General features: G+C 32.6%; 2 protein-coding genes across 8 annotated transcripts in view; one reads left to right on the forward strand and one right to left on the reverse strand.

Annotated features, from left to right (window-relative positions):
- LOC139816883 (venom dipeptidyl peptidase 4) overlaps window positions 1-26,141 on the reverse strand; it is a 509,974-nt gene that overhangs the window by 391,129 nt on the left and 92,704 nt on the right. The window lies entirely within an intron of this gene.
- Window positions 6,232-13,084, forward strand: LOC139816778 (leukotriene A-4 hydrolase-like). Its single transcript, XM_071784517.1, has 7 exons — window positions 6,232-10,143; window positions 10,577-10,689; window positions 10,762-10,913; window positions 11,002-11,270; window positions 11,461-12,195; window positions 12,537-12,676; window positions 12,762-13,084. The coding sequence occupies exons 1-4, from the start codon at window positions 10,071-10,073 to the stop codon at window positions 11,138-11,140; spliced, it is 477 nt and encodes a 158-aa protein (XP_071640618.1). The 5' UTR covers window positions 6,232-10,070; the 3' UTR covers window positions 11,141-11,270; window positions 11,461-12,195; window positions 12,537-12,676; window positions 12,762-13,084.

The following is a 26,141-nucleotide window of genomic DNA, read 5'->3' on the forward strand; positions in this document are numbered from 1 at the left end:
GAAATTAGGTCGATAGACTTATCGGTCAGGAGAAAGATTTCTATTTAGGTAAATTAGGTACATACTTATATAATATATATTGAGTCAATTGCTTCATGTTTATCTGGAGAGATTTCGTATCCTTACATCGTATTACCACCGCTGTCGGAAAAGAAAGTTCTCTACGCTTTTGGCAGAAAGTGCCGCTAGGGAATTTTTAAGTCGATTCTTATGAATCAAGCTTGAATTCGATGTCTAGGCATCTCAGGTTGCCGATGACGAGGTCCAGATAGTGCGCTTCATAGTTTTCGGTGTCCAGGTGTAATAATACGTTGAATTCGATGTCTACGTGTCCCAGGTTGCCGATGACGAGGTCCACATAGTGCGCTCCGTAGTTTTCGGTGTCTATGTGTATTAATACCTTGAATTCGATGTCCACGTGTCCCAGGTTGCCGATGACGGGATCCAAATAGTGCGCTTCATAGTTTTCGATGTCCAGGTGTAATCGTACGTTGAATTCGATGTCTATGTGTCCCAGGTTGCCGATGACGAGGTCCACATAGTGCGCTCCGTAGTTTTCGGTGTTTACGTATATTAATACCTTGAATTCGATGTCCACGTGTCCCAGGTTGCCGATGACGGGATCCAGATAGTGCGCTTCATAGTTTTCGGTGTCCAGGTGTAATCGTACGTTGAATTCGATGTCTAGGTGTCCCAGGTTGCCGATGACGAGGTCCACATAGTGCGCTCCGTAGTTTTCGGTGTCTACGTGTATTAATACCTTGAATTCGATGTCCACGTGTCCCAGGTTGCCGATGACGGGATCCAGATAGTGCGCTTCATAGTTTTCGGTGTCCAGGTGTAATCGTACGTTGAATTCGATGTCTAGGTGTCCCAGGTTGCCGATGACGAGGTCCACATAGTGCGCTCCGTAGTTTTCGGTGTTTACGTGTATTAATACCTTGAATTCGATGTCCACGTGTCCCAGGTTGCCGATGACGGGATCCAGATAGTGCGCTTCATAGTTTTCGGTGTCTAGGTGTAATCGTACGTTGAATTCGATGTCTAGGTGTCCCAGGTTGCCGATGACGAGGTCCACATAGTGCGCTCCGTAGTTTTCGGTATCTACGTGTATTAATATCTTAAATTCGATGTCCACGTGTCCCAGGTTTCCGATGACGGGATCCAAATTGTGCGCTTCATAGTTTTTGGTGTCTAGGTGTAATCGTACGTTGAATTCGATGTCTAGGTGTCCCAGGTTGCCGATGATAAGGTCCACATAGTGCGCTCCGTAGTTTTCGGTGTCTACGTGTATTAATACCTTGAAATTGATGTCTAGGTGTCCCAGGTTGCTGATGACGAGGTCCAGATAGCGCCCTCCGTAGTTTTCGGTGTCTACATGTAATAATACCTCAAATTCGATGTCCACGTGTCCCAGATTGCCGATGACGAGGTCCACATAGTGCGCTTCGTAGTTTTTGGTGTCTAGATGTATTAATAACTTTAAATCTGAACGTAGGACACGTAGATATCAAATTCGAGGTATTAATACACGTAGACACCGAAAACTACGGAGCGCACTATGTGGACCTCATCATCGGCAACGTGGGACACCTAGACATCAAATTCAACGTATTATTACACCTGAACACCGAAAACTATGGAGCGCACTATCTGGAACCCATCATCGACAACCTGGAACACGTGGACATCGAATTCAAGGTATTAATACACCTGGATACAAAAAACTATGAAGCGCACTATGTGGACCTCGTCATCGGCAACCTGGGACACCTAGACATCGAATTCAAGCTTGATTCATAAGAATCGACTTAAAAATTCCCTAGCGGCAGAATCAAGAGACACGGTAGTGTCTCGCGCCAAGTACACGCGGAGCGAGACCGACCGTGACTCTTTTACGCGACGCGACGGGTTGCGAGTACCCGAGATGTTGAGATCTCAATAACGAGTGAACGGATCAAGTTCTAAGTAGGCTTGATCGATAGCTTGGGGTCCAATTAGGGGGGGGGGGAGTTTTTCTTATAATATCCCGCTCCGTGCCCTACGAGCGGAGATATTGCGACGCAAAGTCCAAATGTGAAAATTTTTGAAGTGAAACTTCTTTAGGCACGGTAGTGAATTCGATTCGCAACACGAAAAAGTGTAACGGAAGTGAAACTTCTTTGTACGGTAGTAAGTTCGATTGTGCGACACAAATAGTGTAACGAAAATTTGACCAATAGGCGTACGGCGTTGGCGAGATGGTTCTTCTTCTGGCACGGTAGTAAGTTCGATTATGCGACACGGAAAGTGTAACGAAAATTCGACCAATAGGCGTACGAAATGAAACTTCTTTGGTACGGTAGTAAGTTCGATTGTGCGACACGGAAAGTGTAACGAAAATTCGACCAATAGGCGTACGAAATGAAACTTCTTTGGTACGGTAGTAAGTTCGATTGTGCGACACGGAAAATGTAACGAAAATTCGACCAATAGGCGTACGAAATGAAACTTCTTTGGTACGGTAGTAAGTTCGATTGTGCGACACGGAAAATGTGACGAAAATTCGACCAATAGGCGTACGGCGTTGGCGAGACGGTTCTTCTTCTGGCACGGTAGTAAGTTCGATTATGCGACACGAAAAGTGTAACGAAAATTCGACCAATAGACGTACGAAATTAAACTTCTTTAGTACGGTAGTAAGTTCGATTGTGCGACACGGGAAGTGTAACGAAAATTCGACCAATAGGCGTACGAAATGAAACTTCTTTGGTACGGTAGTAAGTTCGATTGTGTGACACGAAAAGTGTAACGAAAATTTGACCAATAGGCATACGGCGTTGGCGAGACGGTTCTTCTTCTGGCACGGTAGTAAATTCGATTATGCGACACGGAAAGTGTAACGAAAATTCGACCAATAGGCGTACGAAATGAAACTTCTTTGGTACGGTAGTAAGTTCGATTGTGCGACACGGAAAGTGTAACGAAAATTCGACCAATAGGCGTACGAAATGAAACTTCTTTGGTACGGTAGTAAGTTCGATTGTGCGACACGGAAAGTGTAACAAAAATTCGACTAAGGCTGAGTTTCCACTGAGCGCGTCACGCGTCGCGTCATCCAATCAAAACATCCCATTTCGATTCCGTCACAAGAATGTAATGAAATGGGATGTTTGGATTGGTTAACTTGTGACGACGCGACGCGTGACGCGCTCAGTGGAAACTCAGCCTAATAGGCGTACGAAATGAAACTTCTTTGGTACGGTAGTAAGTTCGATTGTGCGACACAAAAAGTGTAACGAAAATTTGACCCAATCGGCGTACGGCGTTGGCGAGACGGTTCTTCTTCTGGCACGGTAGTAAGTTCGATTATGCGACACGGAAAGTGTAACGAAAATTCGACCAATAGGCGTACAAAATGAAACTTCTTTGGTACGGTAGTAAGTTCGATTGTGCGACACGGAAAGTGTAACGAAAATTCGACCAATAGGCGTACGAAATGAAACTTCTTTGGTACGGTAGTAAGTTCGATTGTGCGACACGGAAAGTGTAACGAAAATTCGACCAATAGGCGTACGAAATGAAACTTCTTTGGTACGGTAGTAAGTTCGATTGTGCGACACGGAAATGTAACAAAAATTCGACCAATAGGCGTACGGCGTTGGCGAGACGGTTCTTCTTTTGGCACGGTAGTAAGTTCGATTATGCGACACGAAAAGTGTAACGAAAATTCGACCAATAGGCGTACGAAATTAAACTTCTTTGGTACGGTAGTAAGTTCGATTGTGCGACACGAAAAGTGTAACGAAAATTTGACCAATAGGCGTACGGCGTTGGCGAGACGGTTCTCTTCTGGCACGGTAGTAAGTTCGATTATGCGACACGAAAAGTGTAACAAAAATTTTCGACCAATTGGCGTACGAAATGAAACTTCTTTAATTGGTACGGTAGTAAGTTCGATTGTGCGACACGAAAAAACGTCACGAAATAGTGTCACGAAAATTCGACCAACAGGCGTACAAAGTGAAACTCCTTTTGGATTGGTAAGTAAATTCGATTTTGCGACTCAAAAACGCGTCACGAAAATTCGATTAGGCGTACGGCACTGGCAAGACGGATATAGTGAGAACTGCGTATAACACTATATTTTCGAGTTGCGGGCGGCTTGGAGTGACTAATTCCGTTGCATTGTTTTTGTATTAATTTCAGAAAAGTTATGGCAAAGCCTTGCCTTCAGAAGTTTCACTTCTAACGCGCGTGGCGACCACACGCATGATTTTTTATTAAGATACTTCTTCTTCTATCTACTTCTAACGCCGACGTCTTATATGACACTACAAAAAGGCGTGATATCCGTACAAAATTACCTTTTTCAAAAAAATGGTAAAAAAATGCGCCAAGTACACGCATAGTAGTATATATGTATTATGTTGTTACCTCGAAAAAAACAAAGTGGTAGTATTATACCTCGAAATAACACCCTGTACATATTGTTTATACAATGCGTAATACTACAAAAAGGCGTGATATCTGTACAAAATTACCTTTTTTAAAAAAAAGGTAAAGAAAGGCGCCAAGTACACGCATAGTAGTGTGATATGTTGTTACCTCGAAAAAAAAAAACAGTGGTAGTATTATACCTTAAAAAAATCTAAGTAACAAGTGGTAGACGAAATCTTTGTATCTTGAAAAATCTCGAAAAAACCTAAACAGTAGTATCTTCACCTCGAAAAAAAAAACAAAGTAGTAGTATTATACCTCGAAAAAACCTAAGTAACAAGTGGTGGACGTAATCTTTGTATCTCCAAAAATCTCGAAAAAACTTAAGCAGTATTATTTTTATTTCCAAAAAATTATTACTCAAGTGATACACATCACAAAATTACGTTACCTTATCAAAAAATGAGTCGCGCTTCAAGTGATCTATTATTACAATTACAAAAAAGAAATGATATCTCTTTTTAAATTACAGCGCCAATTACAGAGAACATATATTTTTTGAGATACAAAGATTACGTCTACCACTTGTTACTTAGGTTTTTTCGAGGTATAATATTACTACTGCTTTTCTTCGATTAGAATAAAAAATTGAATCATGAAGAATTACACAGAGGTAACAGTACAAAATACAAATATTTTATTAAAATATTTAAACCCAACAAGGGAATACAAGGTATTTAAATACAAAGTTTATATATGTATTTTAAAAGATTTAATCGCATCGCAAAGAATTACAGAGGTAACAGTACAAAAAATAAAAATATTTTATTAAAATACATAAATTTTTCTTGTCAAAAAACTTGGCGCTGCTAGAGAGAGAGAGAGAGAGAGAGAGAGAGAGAGAGAGAGAGAGAGACCTTTTACAAATGTAGATATTACTTATTCTATACTTATTCTATACTTAATTCTAATCGCTTTAAAAATCTAAACTTATCCTAACTTATCCTATACTTAGTAATAAGTCGCATTATTCACCGTCATACACACACACACACACACACACACACACACACACACACACACACATCGCCCACACCCACTCGCTCGCACATACACACCAGGCTGACCTAATTTTGAGGTCTAGCAGCGCCAAGTTTTTTGACAATTATTATTTACGCAGATTGAATATTATGTAAAAGGTTGGGTACGTCCCTTTAAAAAAACGCCAATTTTGTAGTAGATTGTAAACCCTACGGAGAATCGCAATAAAAGTTACATACATTTACGCAGATTGAAAACATAAAGTCTTTTTTTGAAAGGGAAGGATTAAATAACCTGAGAAATATGGTAAAGTATTAACTTTGATTAGGTCAAAGAAATGGAGTAATAAATAATGTTACCAATAACAACATTGTATACACACAAATTCTTGCATTTTTACCGCATTCTTCTCAAATTATATTATAGATCCAAAAACTAAAAAATTCTGACTTGCTAAAGTGCTTGTTACCCAATTTTACAGGTTTATTGCCCCATGAAACTATTGAAAATGTGCCTTACGAGTTAGGATATACACTCTTATTTCATCTAGAGAAAGTGTTAGGAGCTTCATTCGAACGACCGAGCAGAATCAAATTTCTTGGGATCTCTTTTATTACATTTCTTTTCAATTTAGAAAATCGTTTAATGCTAAAACACGGTAACTGGTGCACTTAAAAAAGGTAGAAAAGTCATAAGACGTGTAATATTTTAATTTCAGATTAATTTTAATTTGTTAAAAGGCACGTATTTACAGGTTTCTTTTTTCTGCTATTATGCATTAAAGTTCGATGGGCATATAAAATTAGCTCAGTTTCGGACTTTGCCATTCAGAATTATTCGCCAAATTATGCATGTCCTATATTTGAATCTTTGTACGAGTGGACTGAAATGCGTTCAGCAGCGATCGAAACGTACAAGAAAAATAAAGAGAAGATGTTGTATATGAAACCTAGAAAAAATTGGACAAAATTCTACATCTAAATTGATAATTACCTAATTAATAATTAACTTAAGTTTCTTTGTGACAAAATAAGTCATCAATAACTGTAATATAAAATAATTTATTTATTATACAGAAAAAAAGTTTTAAAAAGTTGAATTTTTTATGGAATAAATATGATGGAAACAAGTTTCTATACAAAGCATTTTATATAAGATAATTTAGGACAAGTTATTTATTTTGTTTGTGATTTGCAGAGCCCACGCTTGAATGTAGTTTGGCTCGCAGTGATGCATGACGACAACTCTCAATTGGATCGTCAAAACATGTCTAAATTTGTGAAAATAAACAATATACTTTTATATACAAAATATTATATAACTAATTGTAGTAATATGTAATTTTGTGTAAGTAATATAAATATAGTGTGGTGTGGGTGTGTCTACTTTTTAATTTGTAATATCTATAAATGATGATATAGCAAATCAATTTTCATTGTCACTTTCGCAACAGCTTATCCCTCACGGATTCTGATAATCCTATTAATAATTGTCGTTCGCTAGATTTTAATTGCTAAAAACATCTGCGTGAAATTATTCGTTTTGTGGCTTAATTTGTCAAAATTAAATTATGCAATTAAATAAATTATAACATGTAATTAAATCCAAAAATAACTTTCTTCGCAAGTATATTATATTTAAAACATTTTACATGAAAAAAACATAAAAAATAGATCAATCGAAAACTTGACTTAAAACCATAATTATTCAAAACCGTAGTGCAACCGAACTTATTAACTAAGACCGCATTCGCCAACCCGGATTTATTCGCAAACAATTCATTTAAGAAACCATGTTTATTAAGACGTTTCGATTTGTTTTTGGGCATACTAAATCTTCTTAATATATTTTACCCTTTTTTCAAACACCCTGTATTGCATAATTTGTTTTAAAAAAATAGTACTTTTCCTTGTACTCGTTGCTACGTATAATGTCACATTTGTTTAATAATTTTATAAATTTGAGAGATTATTAGTGACCGTAGATATCACTGCGGAATAATAATTTCTAATTTTTTACTTATATTTCTATTGTTTCAGTCCTCGCTTCTAATGAATAATTCGCACTATATATGTATAAGTGCCTGCTTGAACAAACTGCTATGGTTTTGACACATGTACAAACGTCAATCATAAATATTAAGTTATCAAGCGGACTGACATTCACGAAATTAATGACAAGAAATTACCGAAGGAAAATAACATGTTGGTAAGCGAATGTCGGTGGCACTAAACGCTAATACAACAGTAGCTTGTGAATAATAGCACGAATAGCGCGACGATCTTACTTACCAACACGTAACGATACACCACTACAGAGGTATCAAAGCTAACGCGCCGTTGTTACTTTTGGAAAGGAAATATGTGTAACATTTACAAAAGTATCAATAAAAAATATTCCACTTCTTTATAATTTTATATAGTCTCCATATCTGTATCTTGGACATTACATGTAAAGGACTTAAAACTATGCACGCTCGATCTCTTATTGATTCTATTTATTTCTTCCACGCTATTAAATAATTTCAATTTTAAAATTATTTTTACAATGGATTATGACGCAATAACACATTATGGATGTAGCACGGAATAAAACTGAACAACCGTGTACGTAATACGAAATCGAATTTAAGACCGTGGATAAACTGTTGTATCAAAAGTGCATTGCACTCAGCCGAGTGACACAACTCGAACATTCATGCAGCGTGTTATTCATCATTTTATTGTACAAGAAAACATGATCAGTTTGTGTAGACCATTAGCCACTGGCATTAGTCTACTCAATTAATTAATTAACTATCAGTAATTATATCTGTTTCGCGAAGCGATATTTCACGCAACTCTTATTTATTAGATCTTAAATGGAAATTACATATTATTTCATTACGAATATTTCGTGCAATCGTTAATCACTTGCGGTATTCAATTAGAATTAATCTTACTAAGCGCTTTAATTTTTTCGGCCGTCTGACTGTAACTCGATCGCTATATAATCAATTAGAAATTCCAAGTTCTCGATAACATACTGTTGGCAATCCGCATGCCCGGTTTCCATTGGCGATCCATGATTGGATCGCCAATCAGGGTGTCACTCTCTGGCCCACCAGGGGGGTACCTCACTAGAGGCGCCACATCTATAAAGCTATATCCACACAAACTTGCATAAGCCCGTAAACATAAGCATAAGAAAATTGATTGGTCCATATGCATATGTGCATAAGGAAATAGACCAATCCGTTTCTTTATGCATATGGTTATGCACTTATGCAAGTTTGTCTGGATAGATCTTTATGCGCGGGTTTTCCTCTCTGTATCAAGTCAGTCGTGCCTCGTATCACGTACTGAGCACGAGGTGCTAATAAACGTGTGCTATTGTAATACGACGTGTTATACGTTATTGTCCTTCCTGCGCTCACCTGCTATCACATACCTACCATCGTCAAACCGAATTCACGGAACGCAGCGCATATTGTATAATTTTTAATTCAAAAGTAGATTCATGTTAGATTAAAATTTATTTTACAAAGTGTTAGAAGTTTATTGACTGCAAGTGATCAAAGTTGTCCTTGGGTCTGCTTATCCGTCGAGCAATTTGCTATTAAAAGTACATTGCAATTATTAGGGTATCGTGACTCGAGCCGGCAGGTAGCATGTTACATGCCGTTTTGTTGTTCAGTGCAACACGATCAGTTTTAATGTAATAAGTTAATTTGTAATTTGATTAATAGTACATTTAATTAATTTATCAACTATATATATATTAACACTCCTAAAACTATAGATTTTTAAACAAACAATTTTTTAATGATATTTATTCTTAATAAACGGGAATTCTTCACGAAAAGTATAAATTCTTTTTGTGGAATTTTCATGCATCCAATATCATTCTATATGTGTGTCCTTACATAATAAAAATGAATTTTATAATATGATATCAATTTGACGATAGCTAAATATAGTTTTTCAATCAATTTTAGTATATTTTTTAAAGCCCAGTGCTTATTTTTTAGAACACCATGATATCACGTGACTTTTCGCAAATTATAACCCCTTCCCCCTCTAATACGAACAGGACGTGGTAATACCTAATTATCTAATTTGATTGATTACATGACTTGTTAATTTTCACTTTAGTACAAATTTTCGCACATAAATTGGAGGCTCAAGTAAAAACTTAGTACCTTGGGTACTATCCAGGGCGTTAGTTTTCTATGTCACATCGTCAATGATTTAAATAAATGCGAATCGTAACAGTTCGTCGCGTTGCGTTGCGTTGCGTTCAGAAGTGCCGTTCAAGTAATCAGACGAAAAAGAAGATTTTTTAAGACTATATTTACTTGTAAAGTATAATCTTTACATGTAATTAAAATAAACGAGTTTTGCAATGTACAACTATGTAATTTACTAAACTTATTTAATTCAAATACGTTTATGCACGAAGAACCACAGTCACTTTGACTGTCCCACATTATAATAAACAAAATATATTATCAAACAAAGTAAAACGGATAGAAGTTAAAAGTAGCACTGTAACTTTGTGCGACCAGTTCAGACATAAGATTACTTGGAGCAAGTTACTTGGAGAGGCTGTATAACGTGACTTATCTTACAATGAATATTTTAAGATCTACTAAAATGGATTTCTCAGGATCTACTGAAGATCCACACACTTTTGCGAAACCAGGTATTTCAATTATCTAATTAGCTACATAAACATAATATATAAAACTTTAAGATTATTATTTATTTTCTTTTTAAAGAAACAGAATAAGGAATATTTGCGGAAATTATTAGATGTTTAAAGACGAAACTGCTCCACATATCCTTAGCTGTTTAATAATTTAATAATTTATAGTTTTCAAAATTAAAATATACTCTTACAGTTTTAATAAATTGACAACTATAAATTCTATAAATCTCCTTAAACGTATAAAATATATTGTATTTAGTATAGAAGTCTGACAATTGTTTATATTTTACAGATAATATCACATGCAATTACTGTAATAATTTTCAGTACAACATATCACTACACTTTGTCATGTACTTACTCATTATACTTACATATTTATACCTATTACTTATATGTTTTAATTTCCGTATCTTTTTGATATTAGAACAAGCACGTGTAACCGATATCCATTTAGAACTGATTGTGGATTTTAAGCAAAAAGTTCTTAAAGGAAAAGCGATATTGACTATAAAAAAGAAATCTTCAATTAGTGGGATAGTGAGTAGAAATGTCATTTCATATCAGGAAAAAACTTTAATTAATTATTAAAATGTAATATCGAATAATTAGTTCTTAGATAACTATGGGCTTATTATATCACGTGTCACAAATATTGATGGAACAGATTTAGATTATCATGTTGGAATCCATCACATTTTTGGAAGCTCATTTTATGTAGAGTTACCACCAACTGTCGATACTACTTGCAATTCTAACAATGAGTAATTATATAATATATTTTTAGAGAAATACAATTACTAATATTTATTGCTGTAAAGTTTGAGTATACCAATAACACTATGTTTTCAGATGTAAAATCGAAATTGAATATAAAACAAGCTCAGATTCTCCTGCATTATATTGGTTAACATCTGCACAAACTGCCAATGGTACACATCCCTTTTTACTGTCTAACAACAAGGTAAACAAAGACATTTTTCCACATTAAGACGCAAAGGTAAAATTTTTACAGATTTTACAGATTATATAAAAATCTGTATTTTTTTCAGCTAATATACGCTAGAGCATGGTTTCCCTGCCAGGACACCCCATCCGTCAAATTTACATACACTGCCAAGGTAAGAATTTAATCAGAGTAATATTTGTATGTATTCCGCATTTATTCATTTATATAAAAACAATTATGTACAATTGATCATTATTGATACTATTGACAAAAGTAGTAAAATTTCACGAAAAAATGGAATACTTTTGTAAAAAAAAAAAAATATCTATTTAATTTTTATTGACGTATATTTCATATTATAGATTTTGGTACCAAAACATTTTACGGTTCTTATGTCTGCACTTTTGCAAGCAGTAGACCGCGTGGGACCGGAGCTAGAGGTACATGAATTCCGTCAAATAGATCCAGTCCCATCTTATGCGGTGATTATTGCTGTGGGCTCACTACAGATAAGATATCTTAATGAAAAATCAAATATGTTTATCGAGAAAAAATTTATTGACGAACCTCCCGATACATTTCTTATTAATACAGGTATTAATACGATTGAAAGAATGTTGGAGATTGCCAAGAGTTTGTGTGGACCTTATCCTTGGGGTAAAATAACAACTAAATACGTTGATACTAATTTATTTAAAAAACATATAATAAATTTTACCTTTGCGCCTTATCAAAACTCTACTATTTTAGTTAATGTTATTTTTTTTGTTAATACATGCAAAATTATATTTGTAGAGAGGTACGACATATGCGTGCTTCCACCAAATGTCGCTCATCTGAAAATAGAATGTCCACGCGTGATATTTATTTCACCAACTCTACTTGGCGGAGATCTTACTTCTATCAGTTCACTCGCTCGCAACATCTCACAGAGCTGGGCAGGAAATTATGTTACATGTTCCAATTATGAGCATTTGTGGTTGAATAAGAGTTTCAGCATTTTTATTAGCAGGAAAATTAAAAGTAAATTATTGATGCAGATTAAAGACATCAAGTCTTTTCTTGAGAGGAAAGAACAAAATGACTTGAACAATATGGTATGGTATTAACATTGATTAAATCATAGAAATGAAATAATAAATAATGTTACCAAATAACAATATTTTACATTGTATACACAACACACACACACACACACACACACACACACACACACACACACACACACACGCACGCACGCACGCACGCACACACACACACACACACACACACACACACTATTCTTACATTCTTACTGTATTATCTTCTGAAATTGTATTATAGATCCAAGGAATGGAGCATCCTCACATGCTAAAGTGCTTATTACCCAATTTGACGTGTTTATTGCCCCATAAAGCTACTGAATATATACCTTACGAAACGGGATGTATGCTTTTAGATCATCTAGAGGAAATATTAGGGGGATCCTCAGTATTCGAACTGTTTCTTAAGTCTTATTTTCACGAATTTGCATTCAAAAGTATAAACACTCAAGATTGGATAAACTACTTGTATCAATATTTTTCCGACGAAAAGGAGGTAACATCTTTTTTATACAAACTACAGTTTCACTAATATTCAGATTTTTTGCATCTAAAAATAATGACTTCCGCTTTGCTTTCAGATATTAGGTAATATTACATGGAACGCTTGGTTCCATGATATACCTTTATCACCTACCGTGCGGGAAATGACTGCTTGGGAAACAAAGTATTTCAAATTAACAGAAGATTGGGTCAAATGGAATTGTAAAAGCCATACTAAACCTGATTCCTTAAGAGATAAAAAGTTCGATTTTAACGTTGAGAAAATAATATTCTTAAACTACCTACATGAATTGAATCTTGGATATACGCAGAAATGAATTCACGATGCCACCTCCTTGATTAATCGCGTTAGCATATAGCTTGCACTTTGTTTATTTAATATAAAATAATTAGCACATAAGATAAAGATAATTATTTCCTCATATTCTGAACAAGGATCGGTATAAATATGCTATTTTAGGTAATGCTTTTATAATTATTATTAAGTAATAAAGAATTGAAAATTATCCGCTTGTTTATTATTAATGTCGTCAAAGTTAATAATAGACCAAAAAGTATTACTATTTTTTTTAATTATTATAGGGCCAGTATAGCCTCGATGTATATTCCTTATCGCGACCAAAAATTACAATATTTTTGTTCCTCAAGCACATTTCGGGTTCTGTATCATACATATTTTTTAACAACAATCCGGAACTACTATTCCCTGTATGACAATAATTATCGTTATTATTAATATCTTTAATGATTTTTTTAAAATAACCATAAAAGAATATAGAATTATGTGCTAAAGTTTTAAATATTTAGAGTTAAAGGTGCATGTTAATAATAACAGGTGTTATTTGTAATGAAGGAAAGGAGTTCAGTAGCTGGTGGTGCTCATAAAATCTCGAAAACGGCTCAAACAATTTCTTTCAAAAATTTTTACATGTTGTTGAAACCAATATCTAAAATGTGTCAAAAATAGAATTTAAAAAAAAATTCTTTGAAAAAATAAAAAGTATTATAATTGCAAGAAAAGTGCAAAATTACATTTTTTCTTCAATAAAATTAAAAAAATTTTTTTTAAATGTTGCTTTTAATACATTTTAGACACTTTTCTAGATTATAAATCCATTTGTTATTTTGTTTTACATTATTTTTGGTTATTCCAGAAGAACTGTTTCCCTTTACTACCAATAACTCCCGTTATTATTAATATTTTTAATAATTTTTTTTAAGTAACTATAAAAGAATATAGAATTATGTGCCAATGTTTTAAATACTCAGTTTTTTATTTTTTAAATATTTAACTTCAAAAAAGGTCTATTTTTTGCTGTTGTCAAGGTTGTCTAACCTTTTAACTTTCTTTTTTACAAGGTAAGTCATTAGTAACTGTAATATAAAATAACTTATTTACTATAAAGGTATAACGTTTAGGAAATATTGAATTATTTATGGAATAAATATGATGAAAACAAATTTCTATACCACCCATTTGATATAAGACAATTTCTAAAAAATTATTTATTTCGTTTGTTATTTGCAGAACCCGCGATTGAACGTAGCTCGATTCGGAGTAATGCATAACGACAATTCCCGTTGGATCATCAAAGCATGTTTAAATTTGTCAAAATAAACAATATACCTTTTATATACAAAATATCATATAAATAATCGTAGTAGTGTAATTTTGTGTAATATCTACATAAGTTTCTAAATTTTATCTTTCTTACATAATGGACTATTACTACATATTACTGAGATCAGACCTTGATAAAGAGATCGAATTGTAGATATACATAAATGTATGTTATCTCTTCATCAATCGCGTTAGCATAACTCGAATTTTGTTTATTTAATAAAAACTAATTAACATGTAAGGTAATAGTTATTTGTGTAACAAGTGCGGAATGTTGAGAATTGGACACGAGTGCGGAGTGGACGCGCGAGCCGAAGGCGAGTGTAACTCGCTAATCAATTAAAAATTCCGAGTTCACGATAACATACCATCGTCAAATCTAGTTCACGGAACGCAGCGCATATCGCACGTATAATTTTCAATTCAAAAGTAGAGAATATGTTAGATTAAAATTATTTTACAAAGTGTTAGAAGTTTATTGACCGCAAATGATCAGTCCTTGAGTCTGCTTATCCGTCGGGCAATTTGTTATATCAAAAGTACATTGCAATTATTAGACCTCTTTTAAGCTAGCAGGACCAAATGGGCAGAATCAAACCGGACCTATCGGAATATTTAGTACTTTTTTGTACTAATTTGTACCACTAGTAACAATTTTGTACCTCGTACCGTTTCGGAGAAAATCGTGTCGCTGCTACCTTAGAATTAAGCTAGAAAGATCACAAGAAAAAAAAATTAAAAAAGGATTTTAAATACAGAAATTTGAAGGACTGAATTTGTACTAATTTGTACCATACAAATAAACTTAATATATTTATCCCTTCTGCTTCAAACAGCCCCTAATAGAACTCAGTCCTCTTAGTCTCAAGAGTAAAGTACTCTTTCTAATCAGCAGAATCAATCGCTACTTGTAGACCCTATTCAGTATAATTTGTACCGCAAAAATATAACTTTTCAGATTTTGTACCCCTAGCCGTTTGATAAAAAACTACCCCCGATACCTAACAGTCTCAAGAGTAAAGTACTCTTTCTCATCAGCAGAATCAATCGCTAGTTGTAGACTCGATTTAGGATAATTTGTACCGCGAAAATATAAAGTTTCAGATTTTGTACCCCAGCCGTTTGATAAAAAACTACCCCCGATACCTAACAGTCTCAAGAGTAAAGTACTCTTTCTCATCAGCAGAATCAATCACTACTCGTAGAATTGATTCAGGATAATTTGTACCGCGAAAATATAAAGTTTCAGATTTTGTACCCCAGCCGTTTGATAAAAAACTACCCCCGATACCTAACAGTCTCAAGAGTAAAGTACTCTTTCTCATCAGCAGAATCAATCGGTAGTTGTAGACTCGATTTAGGATAATTTGTACTGCAAAAATATAAAGTTTCAGATTTTGTACCTCAGCCGTTTGATAAAAAACTACCCCCGATTCCTAACAGTCTCAAGAGTAGAGTACTCTTTCTTATTAGCAGAATCAATCACTACTCGTAGAATCGATTCAGGATAATTTGTACCGCGAAAATATAAAGTTTCAGATTTTGTACCCCAGCCGTTTGATAAAAAACTACCTCCGATACCTAACAGTCTCAAGAGTAAAGTACTCTTTCTCATCAGCAGAATCAATCGCTAGTTGTAGACTCGATTCAGGATAATTTGTACCGCAAAAATATAAAGTTTCAGATTTTGTACCCCAGCCGTTTGATAAAAAACTACCCCCGATACCTAACAGTCTCAAGAGTAAAGTACTCTTTCTCATCAGCAGAATCAATCGGTAGTTGTAGACTCGATTTAGGATAATTTGTACTGCAAAAATATAAAGTTTCAGATTTTGTACCCCAGCCGTTTGATAAAAAACTACCCCCGATTCCTAACAGTCTCAAGAGTAGAGTACTCTTTCTTATCAGCAGAATCAATCACTACTCGTAGAATCGATTCAGGATAATTTGTACCGCGAAAATATAAAGTTTCAGATTTTGTACCCCAGCCGTTTGTCGGAAAACTATCCTCGATTCCTAACAGTCTCAAGAGTATAGTACCTTTGGTCGCGAACAAAATCAATCGCTATTTGCGTACTGGATGCGAAATAATTTATACCATTGAAATATAAAATATATAGTTATTTTGTACCGGTGCCGTTTTTTTTTTAATTATTTAGTAATAAATTAAAATCTGATTTTTGTTACGATTCAACATATAAAAAGATATCGAAGTAAACTGTACGTATTTGCATGTATACAAGTGTGTGCGCGTATATGTGCATGAAACGGAAAACCTCATATCGTTGTAAAGAAACTGTGTTACACTTATATACATGTTTACTTTTAACAAATATAATTTGCAATGAATATAAATATGTCAACCTGTTTTTACATTCCCATAATCATTAACTGTTACAATTTTATTGAAAAGTTGACGTACTGGTTAACTGTACAACGATATGAGGTTTTCCGTTTCATGCACATATACGCGCACACACTCGTATACATGCAAATATGTACAGTTTACTTCGATATCTTTTTATATGTTGAATCGTAACAAAAATCAGATTTTAATTTATTACTAAATAATTAAAAAAAAAACGGCACCGGTACAAAATAACTATATATTTTATATTTCAATGGTATAAATTATTTCGCATCCAGTACGCAAATAGCGATTGATTTTGTTCTCGACCAAAGGTACTATACTCTTGAGACTGTTAGGAATCGAGGATAGTTTTCCGACAAACGGCTGGGGTACAAAATCTGAAACTTTATATTTTCGCGGTACAAATTATCCTGAATCAATTCTACGAGTAGTGATTGATTCTGCTGATAAGAAAGAGTACTCTACTCTTGAGACTGTTAGGGATCGGGGGTAGTTTTTTATCAAACGGCTGGGGTACAAAATCTGAAACTTTATATTTTTGCAGTACAAATTATCCTAAATCGAGTCTACAACTACCGATTGATTCTGCTGATGAGAAAGAGTACTTTACTCTTGAGACTGTTAGGTATCGGGGGTAGTTTTTTATCAAACGGCTGGGGTACAAAATCTGAAACTTTATATTTTTGCGGTACAAATTATCCTGAATCGAGTCTACAACTAGCGATTGATTCTGCTGATGAGAAAGAGTACTTTACTCTTGAGACTGTTAGGTATCGGAGGTAGTTTTTTATCAAACGGCTGGGGTACAAAATCTGAAACTTTATATTTTCGCGGTACAAATTATCCTAAATCGAGTCTACAACTAGCGATTGATTCTGCTGATGAGAAAGAGTACTTTACTCTTGAGACTGTTAGGTATCGGGGGTAGTTTTTTATCAAACGGCTGGGGTACAAAATCTGAAAAGTTATATTTTCGTAGTACAAATTATACTGAATAGAGTCTACAAGTAGCGATTGATTCTGCTGATTAGAAAGAGTACTTTACTCTTGAGACTAAGAGGACTGAGTTCTATTAGGGGCTGTTTGAAGCAGAAGGGATAAATATATTAAGTTTATTTGTATGGTACAAATTAGTACAAATTCAGTCCTTCAAATTTCTGTATTTAAAATTTTTTTTTTATTTTTTTTTCTTGTGGTCTTTCTAGCTTAATTCTAAGGTAGCAGCGACACGATTTTCTCCGAAACGGCACGAGGTACAAAATTGTTACTAGTGGTACAAATTAGTACAAAAAAAGTACTAAATATTCCGATAGGTCCGGTTTGATTCTGCCCATTTGGTCCTGCTAGCTTAAAAGAGGTAATTATTAGGGCGTCGTGGCTCGAGCTGGCAGGTAGCATGTTACATGCCGTTTTATTGTTCAGTGCAACATAATCAGTTTTAATGTAATAAGTTAATTTGTAATTTGTAGTACATTTAATTAATTTATCAACTATATATTAACACTCCTAAAAATATAAATTTTTAAAGAAACAGTTTGTTATGACATTTATTGTGTACCTATGTAAGTCATAACTGTAATATAAAATAACTTATTTACTATAAAAAAATAAAGCTTAGAAAATATTGATATAATTACGGAATAAATATGGTGAAAACAAATTTTTATATCACGCATTTGATATAAAACAATTTCTAAGAATTGCTATTTCGTTTGTAATTTGCAGAACCCGCGATTGAACGTAGCTTGGTTCACCAATGATGCATGACAACAATTCCCGTTAAATCATTAAAGCATGTTTAAATTTGTGAAAATAAACAATATACTTTTATATACAGGATACCATATGTAATTAATCGTAGTAATGTAATTTATTGTACGTAACATAAATATATCTGCATAAGTTTCTAAATTTCATTTTCCTTACAATAAATTACGTGTATTATTTAAATCAGCTTTTGACAAAAAGTTGAATCTTGGATATACAAAAATAAATTCTCGATGCTACCGTCTTGATTAATCGCGTTAGCTTAGCTCGCAACTTTGTCCATCTAATAAAAAATAATTAACATATAAAATAAAAATAATTATTATCTTATATTCTGAACACGGTTCGGCAAAAATGCTATTTTTGGCAATGCTTTCAATTATTATTATTATTAAGTAATAAAGAATTGAAAATTATCCGCTTATTTATTAGGGGAAACGGGGGCTCATTGGCACAAAGGGAAAGTTGGCAATGCGTTCCTTTTATTTATAGCGAAAAAAACAGTGGGAAAGTTATAATAAAATATCTCTTTTATATATAACATACTTTTTATATAACATTGTATTAATGTTCTTCAGCTTGAGAAGTAAATTAAAGTGACGTATTATTAGTTAAAAGAAAAGGTTCTGTTACTATACGACATGTTATTTTGAGGAACAACAATAATTTATTGTAATAAAATGACTGAAATCAAACGTATGTAGGGATGGGGTATGTTGGCTCATATCAAGGCACGCTTAGCTTGACTTGTTGCGGCGCGCGTGAGACCTGTGTGGATATGTGATTTGCTATATACCTACAATGCTAATATAGAATCTAGATACATTATTTATATTAATATTTTTATATTGAAGAAAGCTACATCTAAAATAGTTTACAATTGTTTTTCTGCAACAGCATTTTGCTATTTATTGATCATTAATATGATATTTATTGATCAAAATAACTTTAAAAAATGCAATTTTTATCAGGTTAAGTACATATCTGTTACTCGTTTGGTGTTTCTATTACGTTTTAGTTAATTTAACATGGACTTTTGTCGCATAGCCAACATACCCTACAATCGGGGCAAGTTGACTACAATGCAGCATGTTTGTATTTCATTTATTACAAGGAAATTATACGGTATACAGGAGCGTTCCTGGCATGAAAGTGTAGAGAAAGGTTCTCTCTATCATATTAGTATATACTGTTTAATCATGAAAATTAGTTGTTTAAGAACTAAAATGCCGAAATTGTGAAAACTGTGCCAACGAGCCCTGGTCTCCCCTATTCAAATGTTGTCAAAGTTAATAATAAGCCAAAAAATGTTACTAATTTTTTAAAAAATTAATAATTATCAAAAAGACATTGTTAATTTTTAAAAAAATTAGGTATTAATTAATAAAATGTAAATTTTTTAAAAATCCTTAATTAAGAAAATAAAAATTTTTTTTCTTAAATAATAAGTAATGAATAAAAAAAGTTTATAATTATTTTAAAAATTAATAGTTAGTCGAAGAAATTTTTTACAATTGTAAAAAAATTAAAATTTAATAATTAGCAAAAAATAAATTTTTAATTATTTTCAATTTAATATTTACTATCTTATTTTTACTTTTAATTATTCTATAAAATTCAAAGTAATTTTTGAGAAGAATCTGATATTACATTTTTATATTTTTGATTAATTGAATACAGCAGAGTTTGAAAAAATTTGTAACCTCTCAAGGGTTTTCTTCAATGAGTTATACAGGGTGTAATTTTATCTTCCTCTCTCTCTCTCTCTCTCCTCCCCTTCTCCCGGTTTTTTTTTAAATTTTGAAATGTAAATGACAGAAAATAATACCTATAAGAAGTATATTTTTGTTTTGCATTATCTTATACTGTAGCACATTATAAAGTAAAATTAAATAATGTTGTTTATGAAGAAAAAATCAATAAAATATAACAATGTTGTAAGAATACACTTTATATTTTATTACAATTGTTTACTCAATCCCGATATTTGTGAAATTGAAAACGCGTTGTCAATACTCATATTACGCTCTAATTTAACTTTTTGTTTGTAGAAAATATATACGATATTTGATCGGTTACTCAATAATAAAATTTACTTTATCTGCCCCTGGCACTTCCAGCATCCATAATTCATTAAAATTTAAAGCTGGTAGTTTCCAACGCGATCAGAGATGCTGTCAAAACGCTTATAACTGTTAAAATGTCGAGATATGAAAGGAATTTCAACATTCTGGCTCAGATCATATTCGGAACATTTGTTTTGCGATAGCATCATCTGAACAATTTTTTAGAAGTAAACGCGTTAAAGATTAAATCTTTCTGAATTATAATTTATCATTAATTAATAATTAACTCATAAATTTTTTTTATATAAACTGTCAGTGGGATAACAAAAGATCAAACATTCTAATAAAAATATTAATCAAGCTAAAAAACCTTTTCATAATACAACACATCCCAAACTCTTACTTTTAAGAATATTAAATCGTCAAATGTTTTCATTATTTATATTTTGTATATATACAATTTTATCTTTTTGTAAAGGAGATCGAAATTCAAACAGCGTTGCAAAGTATACGTGAGAAAAAGCTTGAGAAAATCCGGATAGGCGCATTCCAACCGTAGGAAATTTTAAAAATGATTAATACGCTCGAGACGAAAGCTCAGCAAAAGCTCAACGAAGGTTCCATGAATAATTGCATAGAAATTTCAGAAATATATCTAGAACTTTGTAAACCACTTTCTTCAGAAAAAATATTAAAATGCTACAAAATGTTAATCCGCGATAACAAAACTATTACATATGCAGTATTTGAAACAGGCAGGATAGTAGTTGCATTTATCACAGCTAAATGTAAATGAATTCCACATTCTAATTCCATATTCTAATTCTATATTAAAATAGGAAATTCACGTAATAGATAATTATACATTATTATTATAATTATACAATATTACTTTATTTATATTACTTTCAAATTTTTGACAAAATATTTTATTTTAAAATAAAAGATACCTGTAACATAAAAGTTGATTGCATTTACAGTCAAACTTACTATTTTTTTGAAAAAAAAAATTAAATTTTTTAAAATATTGAATATTATCTCCCAAACAATTGACAAATCGAGATTGCACATAACGTAACGCGTGTAAAAGCGTTTATTTCTCTTGAATCAAAACGCGAAACACCGCAGCGATTAGCTTAACCTCATAATTTTTTCAAATTTGCTGATCACGTGACCGTCGATCCATTTTCGAATTTGTTTTTCATTCATTCATTTGTTCGTTTTAATTAACTTTTTCGAGCTCATGACGAAATTCAAGAACTGGCTACTTACCGCGTTGCGACGAAATAAACGCGAGCACCATATAGTAGCTTAATTAAATGGATATCGACTATGCGGCTGCGACGTGATACGTTATCGGTGCTATAAGAAAGATCTGCTCTTTGTTGCGAATCCGCATTTAACCCGCTACGTCATGCGTTCAAGAACTCGCCATTACGAACCACTGCTGCTGGAATTTCGAGTTTAAGCAAATAGTTTGCTGTCTACTATACGAGCATTTATTTACGCGCGCATTGTTGCAGAAACCTCGTGTAATGGCTCTAAAACTGAAACTTAAACCAAGTGCAAAGTAGCTCTACATAGCTTTAGCTTTATAAAATTCGTATTTAAAATACGAATCAATTAGAAAACGCGCAAATTGTTACAAACAAAGAATGGTAACTTTGAAAAGAAATGGTTTTTTTCCTTGACTTCTGAAAGAGCTATTCGATAATACGATCGACACAATGAAATAAATTTGATAAGCTGCAGTATCTTTGGATTTGAAGCAAATTATGATAATGCATCATATTTAATTAATCACGTAGAAAAAAACTCGTTAAAATCCTGACAACATAATAATAGTCTTCTTTTTTAGAAATTACAAATAAATCGTAATTGTTGTACAAAGAATCTACGGCGGACGCACTGGGATCGCTTTTTATAATAAGAGCACAAAGTACAATGAACAGATAAGCATGATGAATAAAAGAATATCCAGCGGAAAAGAGCTTTATATAAAGGAATGAAAAACTCAATTTCGAAGATTAGTCCTTCCGCGGATGTGCGTCCCTTAATGCAAAATTGCTTCTAAAGAATTACACGTCAAGCATTGTAAATAGAGAAAAGTTGTAAATCAACAAAATAAAGAATAAACTACTCGCGTAATGTTAAAATAGCGTTGCGTTTTTTACGTGTTATTTCAATTTATAATTTAAAAGCCTCAAAAATAACTTTTTTAAATATTTTTTTATAATTTATTCTAATTGCAGTATTAAAATATACACATACTGCAATTAATATAGCGCGGGATTATACTAATTGTATATTGTGTAAAAAAAATTATTTAAACGTTGGTACGCAAAGATAAATTCAAAAAAACAACTCAAATTTGCTAAATTTCTACATTGTTAAATATTAATTGTAGGTACGTCATACATTTAATATGAATTTATATTCAATATGACTAAGCAAATCATTATGTATAGATATAATTATTCATTCACCATTTCATTCTTATTCAAATTAATCGTTTATTATTGCGTTTTAATTATTATTAATTCTCTCTCTTCATGTAAATGCTCACATTATTCAATGGCTAAATATTTCATAAATGTTTGAATAAATGTACAGAAATAAAGCTATAATAAATTTTATTTAACTCAATTTCCCTAAGATATAGTCGTAAAAATATATTCATATTTTCTATTTTAATATTTTTTTAACAATAAGTGTTTCTTACGAGGAGACTTACGGAAGTGTAACTCACCGATTTTAATGAAACTTGGCATACTTGTAAAACATCAAAAAATAATCGACACGTATTTTTTTATTTCGGCAATGGTGCGAGTTTAAGAGGAGGTAACCGTTCAGAGGCCCAAAAAATGCATGAATTTTAGGAATTTTTTTTTATATGAAATAAATGAATTTGAAAAAAACTTTTAAGGGGTTTTATTTTTGTACTGTTACATAAGAAATTATTATTTTTTTATGTCAAAATAACGGCTCTTGCTTCCACGCCATGAAGCTACAAACGACGTGAGTTTATGCGCGCGAAGCGCTCCATACACAAAAAATTTATTAAACTAGACTAAATTTGGGGGGCCTTATGGTTTTCCGATTTTTAAAAAACCTTCGGAAAACAAAATGGCAGCCATTTAAAAAAAAACCATTGTTTCCGTTAAATGGGTTTTTTTTTCAAATAGCTGCCATTTTGTTTTTCGGGGGTTTTTTAAAAATCGGAAAACCTTAAGGCCCCCAAATTTAGTCTAGTTTAATAAATTTTTTGTGTTTTTTGTTTCAGATTAATTGGCAAGGCTGTGGAGCGCTTCGCGCGCATAAACTCACGTCGTTTGTGGCTTCATGGCGTGGAAACAAGAGCCGTTATTTTCACATGAAAAAATAATAATTTCTTATGTAACAGTACAAGAATAAAACCCCTTAAAAGTTTTTTTCAAATTCATTTATTTTATATAAAAAAAAATTCCTGAAATTCATGCATTTTTTGGGCCTCTGAACGGTTACCTCCCCTTAAACTCGCACCATTGCCGAAATAAAAAAATACGTGTCGATTATTTTTCAATGTTCTACAAGTATGCCAAGTTTCATTAAAATCGGTGAGTTACACTTCCGTAAGTCTCCTCGTTAGACATTTCTTATTACGTATTTGAATTATTTATTTTATTAAGCAGTATACATACATATATTAATATATTTTTATTATTATATACATTTCAAATATCTAACATTAATATAATATATGCTCTGATAAACTCATTGCAAAATTATTTTGGAACAACTTTTTGCAGTTATTTTTAAATTTAATATATTTAAATTTAATATATAGATAAAAATAGACGCGTTATTAAAAGAGATATAAATTTCTACACTTGTGCATAATATAAAATTTTGACAGTTCTAAAACAATGTATACTTTTTAATTAATTATTATCTATTATAGATAATTAAATAATCATTAATTATCCATAGATAAAATGCTTGTGAAAAGTAGCTCGTCCATTATTCTCTAATTATGTAACAGTAATTTCTTATCGAAACAATATGAGACGTGCGATAAATTGTTCTAAAGTGGTACAGCATTTATTCGACATTTAACAGCTGTTTAATATCGGTATTATATATGATTGTTAAAACTCGTTACAAGTTAAGGACCTTGCACGAAACCTGAATACTAAATTTTCATCATTCTTGCAACTTATTCTTGCAAATTATTATATCCATTATTATTCTCGTAATATTCAATTAATTAAATTTTACACAACCAAACTCAAGCAAATAATGCAAAATTTTGATGCAGTCAAAATACTTTAATTCTAAATTTAATTATTAAATATAGGTAAATCTATATAAGATTAATTTAAAGAAGTTAAAGAAAATTTGTTTTTAAAGAGAAAACTCGTGTAATCTAGCATAAAAGTAATAAACTAAAGAGTGAGCGTTCATTCGACACTACGAAATTATTAAGCTAGAAGTAATCGATGTAACTATCATTATTTGTCGGCAATGTACCAGGCTAATTAAATCATATGCGATGAGCCCATATAATGGTGATATTATCTGGATTAATTCATTAATGCCACGGACGGTGCAGCTAATGTCATCCATAATGATGGTAGCACCTACGTGCTGTGTGCCTGACACATGTACTACAGGTCTAGCGTTATATCTATACATCTCGTCATTATCTTATTTCTCACAAATCGGAATTAAAATCAATCCTATAAACAACAGGTAAGCCCATTTTACACAATTATCTATAATTCGCATCAGACTTTAAGACAGAATTCTATTTTAAAATTTCACATGTCATGCATTTTGATTTGATACATATATAAATTTTATAACATGTATCAATGTGTATATATATTTCTTTCTTCGAATATTTTTGGTGTTATACAGCACCTAAGATCATAAGGGAAACTCTACCCCGAATTTAATTTCACACAAATTATAAATCGCCTAAAATAAATTTAAAATGTAATCAGTTAATCGATCTTGAAATTTAATATTTTTTAATACATATATATAAATACATTTAATTGTTTATAATCTTAATTTTTTTCTCTTGCTGCAATATATTAAATCATATAAGATTAAAATCTATAATTTTGATTTGTTTCCCTCTTCAGACAGTTATTTATCTTTTTTTCAGGGAGTGTTGATCGTAAGGCGAAATCTTGCGGAGATTTTCCACGCGACAAACATCCCGGGTAGAACTTTAAAAGGAGGCCTGTAAAGGCTGTAGACAGTTTTTCCCCATTTCTGTCTAGGCCCTATCAAGGAACCCTGTTTAGGACCTGCACAGAGATGTAACGCTTGTGTAAGTCAGAGCCTGATTTGTATATCTGACTAGGCTCTATTCTAGCACGCCTAACTAGGCCCTATCCAAACATGCCCAACTTCCCAGTAATCCTTATATGATATTTACATTTAAAAAAAACTATTTTTTTTCGAAATTTTATTACTATTTTATAACTAAATTTGTTTCTTAAGATGCAGTCTATAATTATAAATATTTTCTCGTATTTGAAAAACAACACTTTACCTTGGTGGGATTCGAACTCGGGACCTCTGAATCGTGAGCCAACTGCCTTACGTGGTAGACTACTTCTTAATTTGATGTAAGCGTTAT

The sequence above is a fragment of the Temnothorax longispinosus genome, chromosome 7 (genome assembly GCF_030848805.1).
Source record: "Temnothorax longispinosus isolate EJ_2023e chromosome 7, Tlon_JGU_v1, whole genome shotgun sequence".
Lineage (NCBI taxonomy): Eukaryota > Metazoa > Arthropoda > Insecta > Hymenoptera > Formicidae > Temnothorax > Temnothorax longispinosus.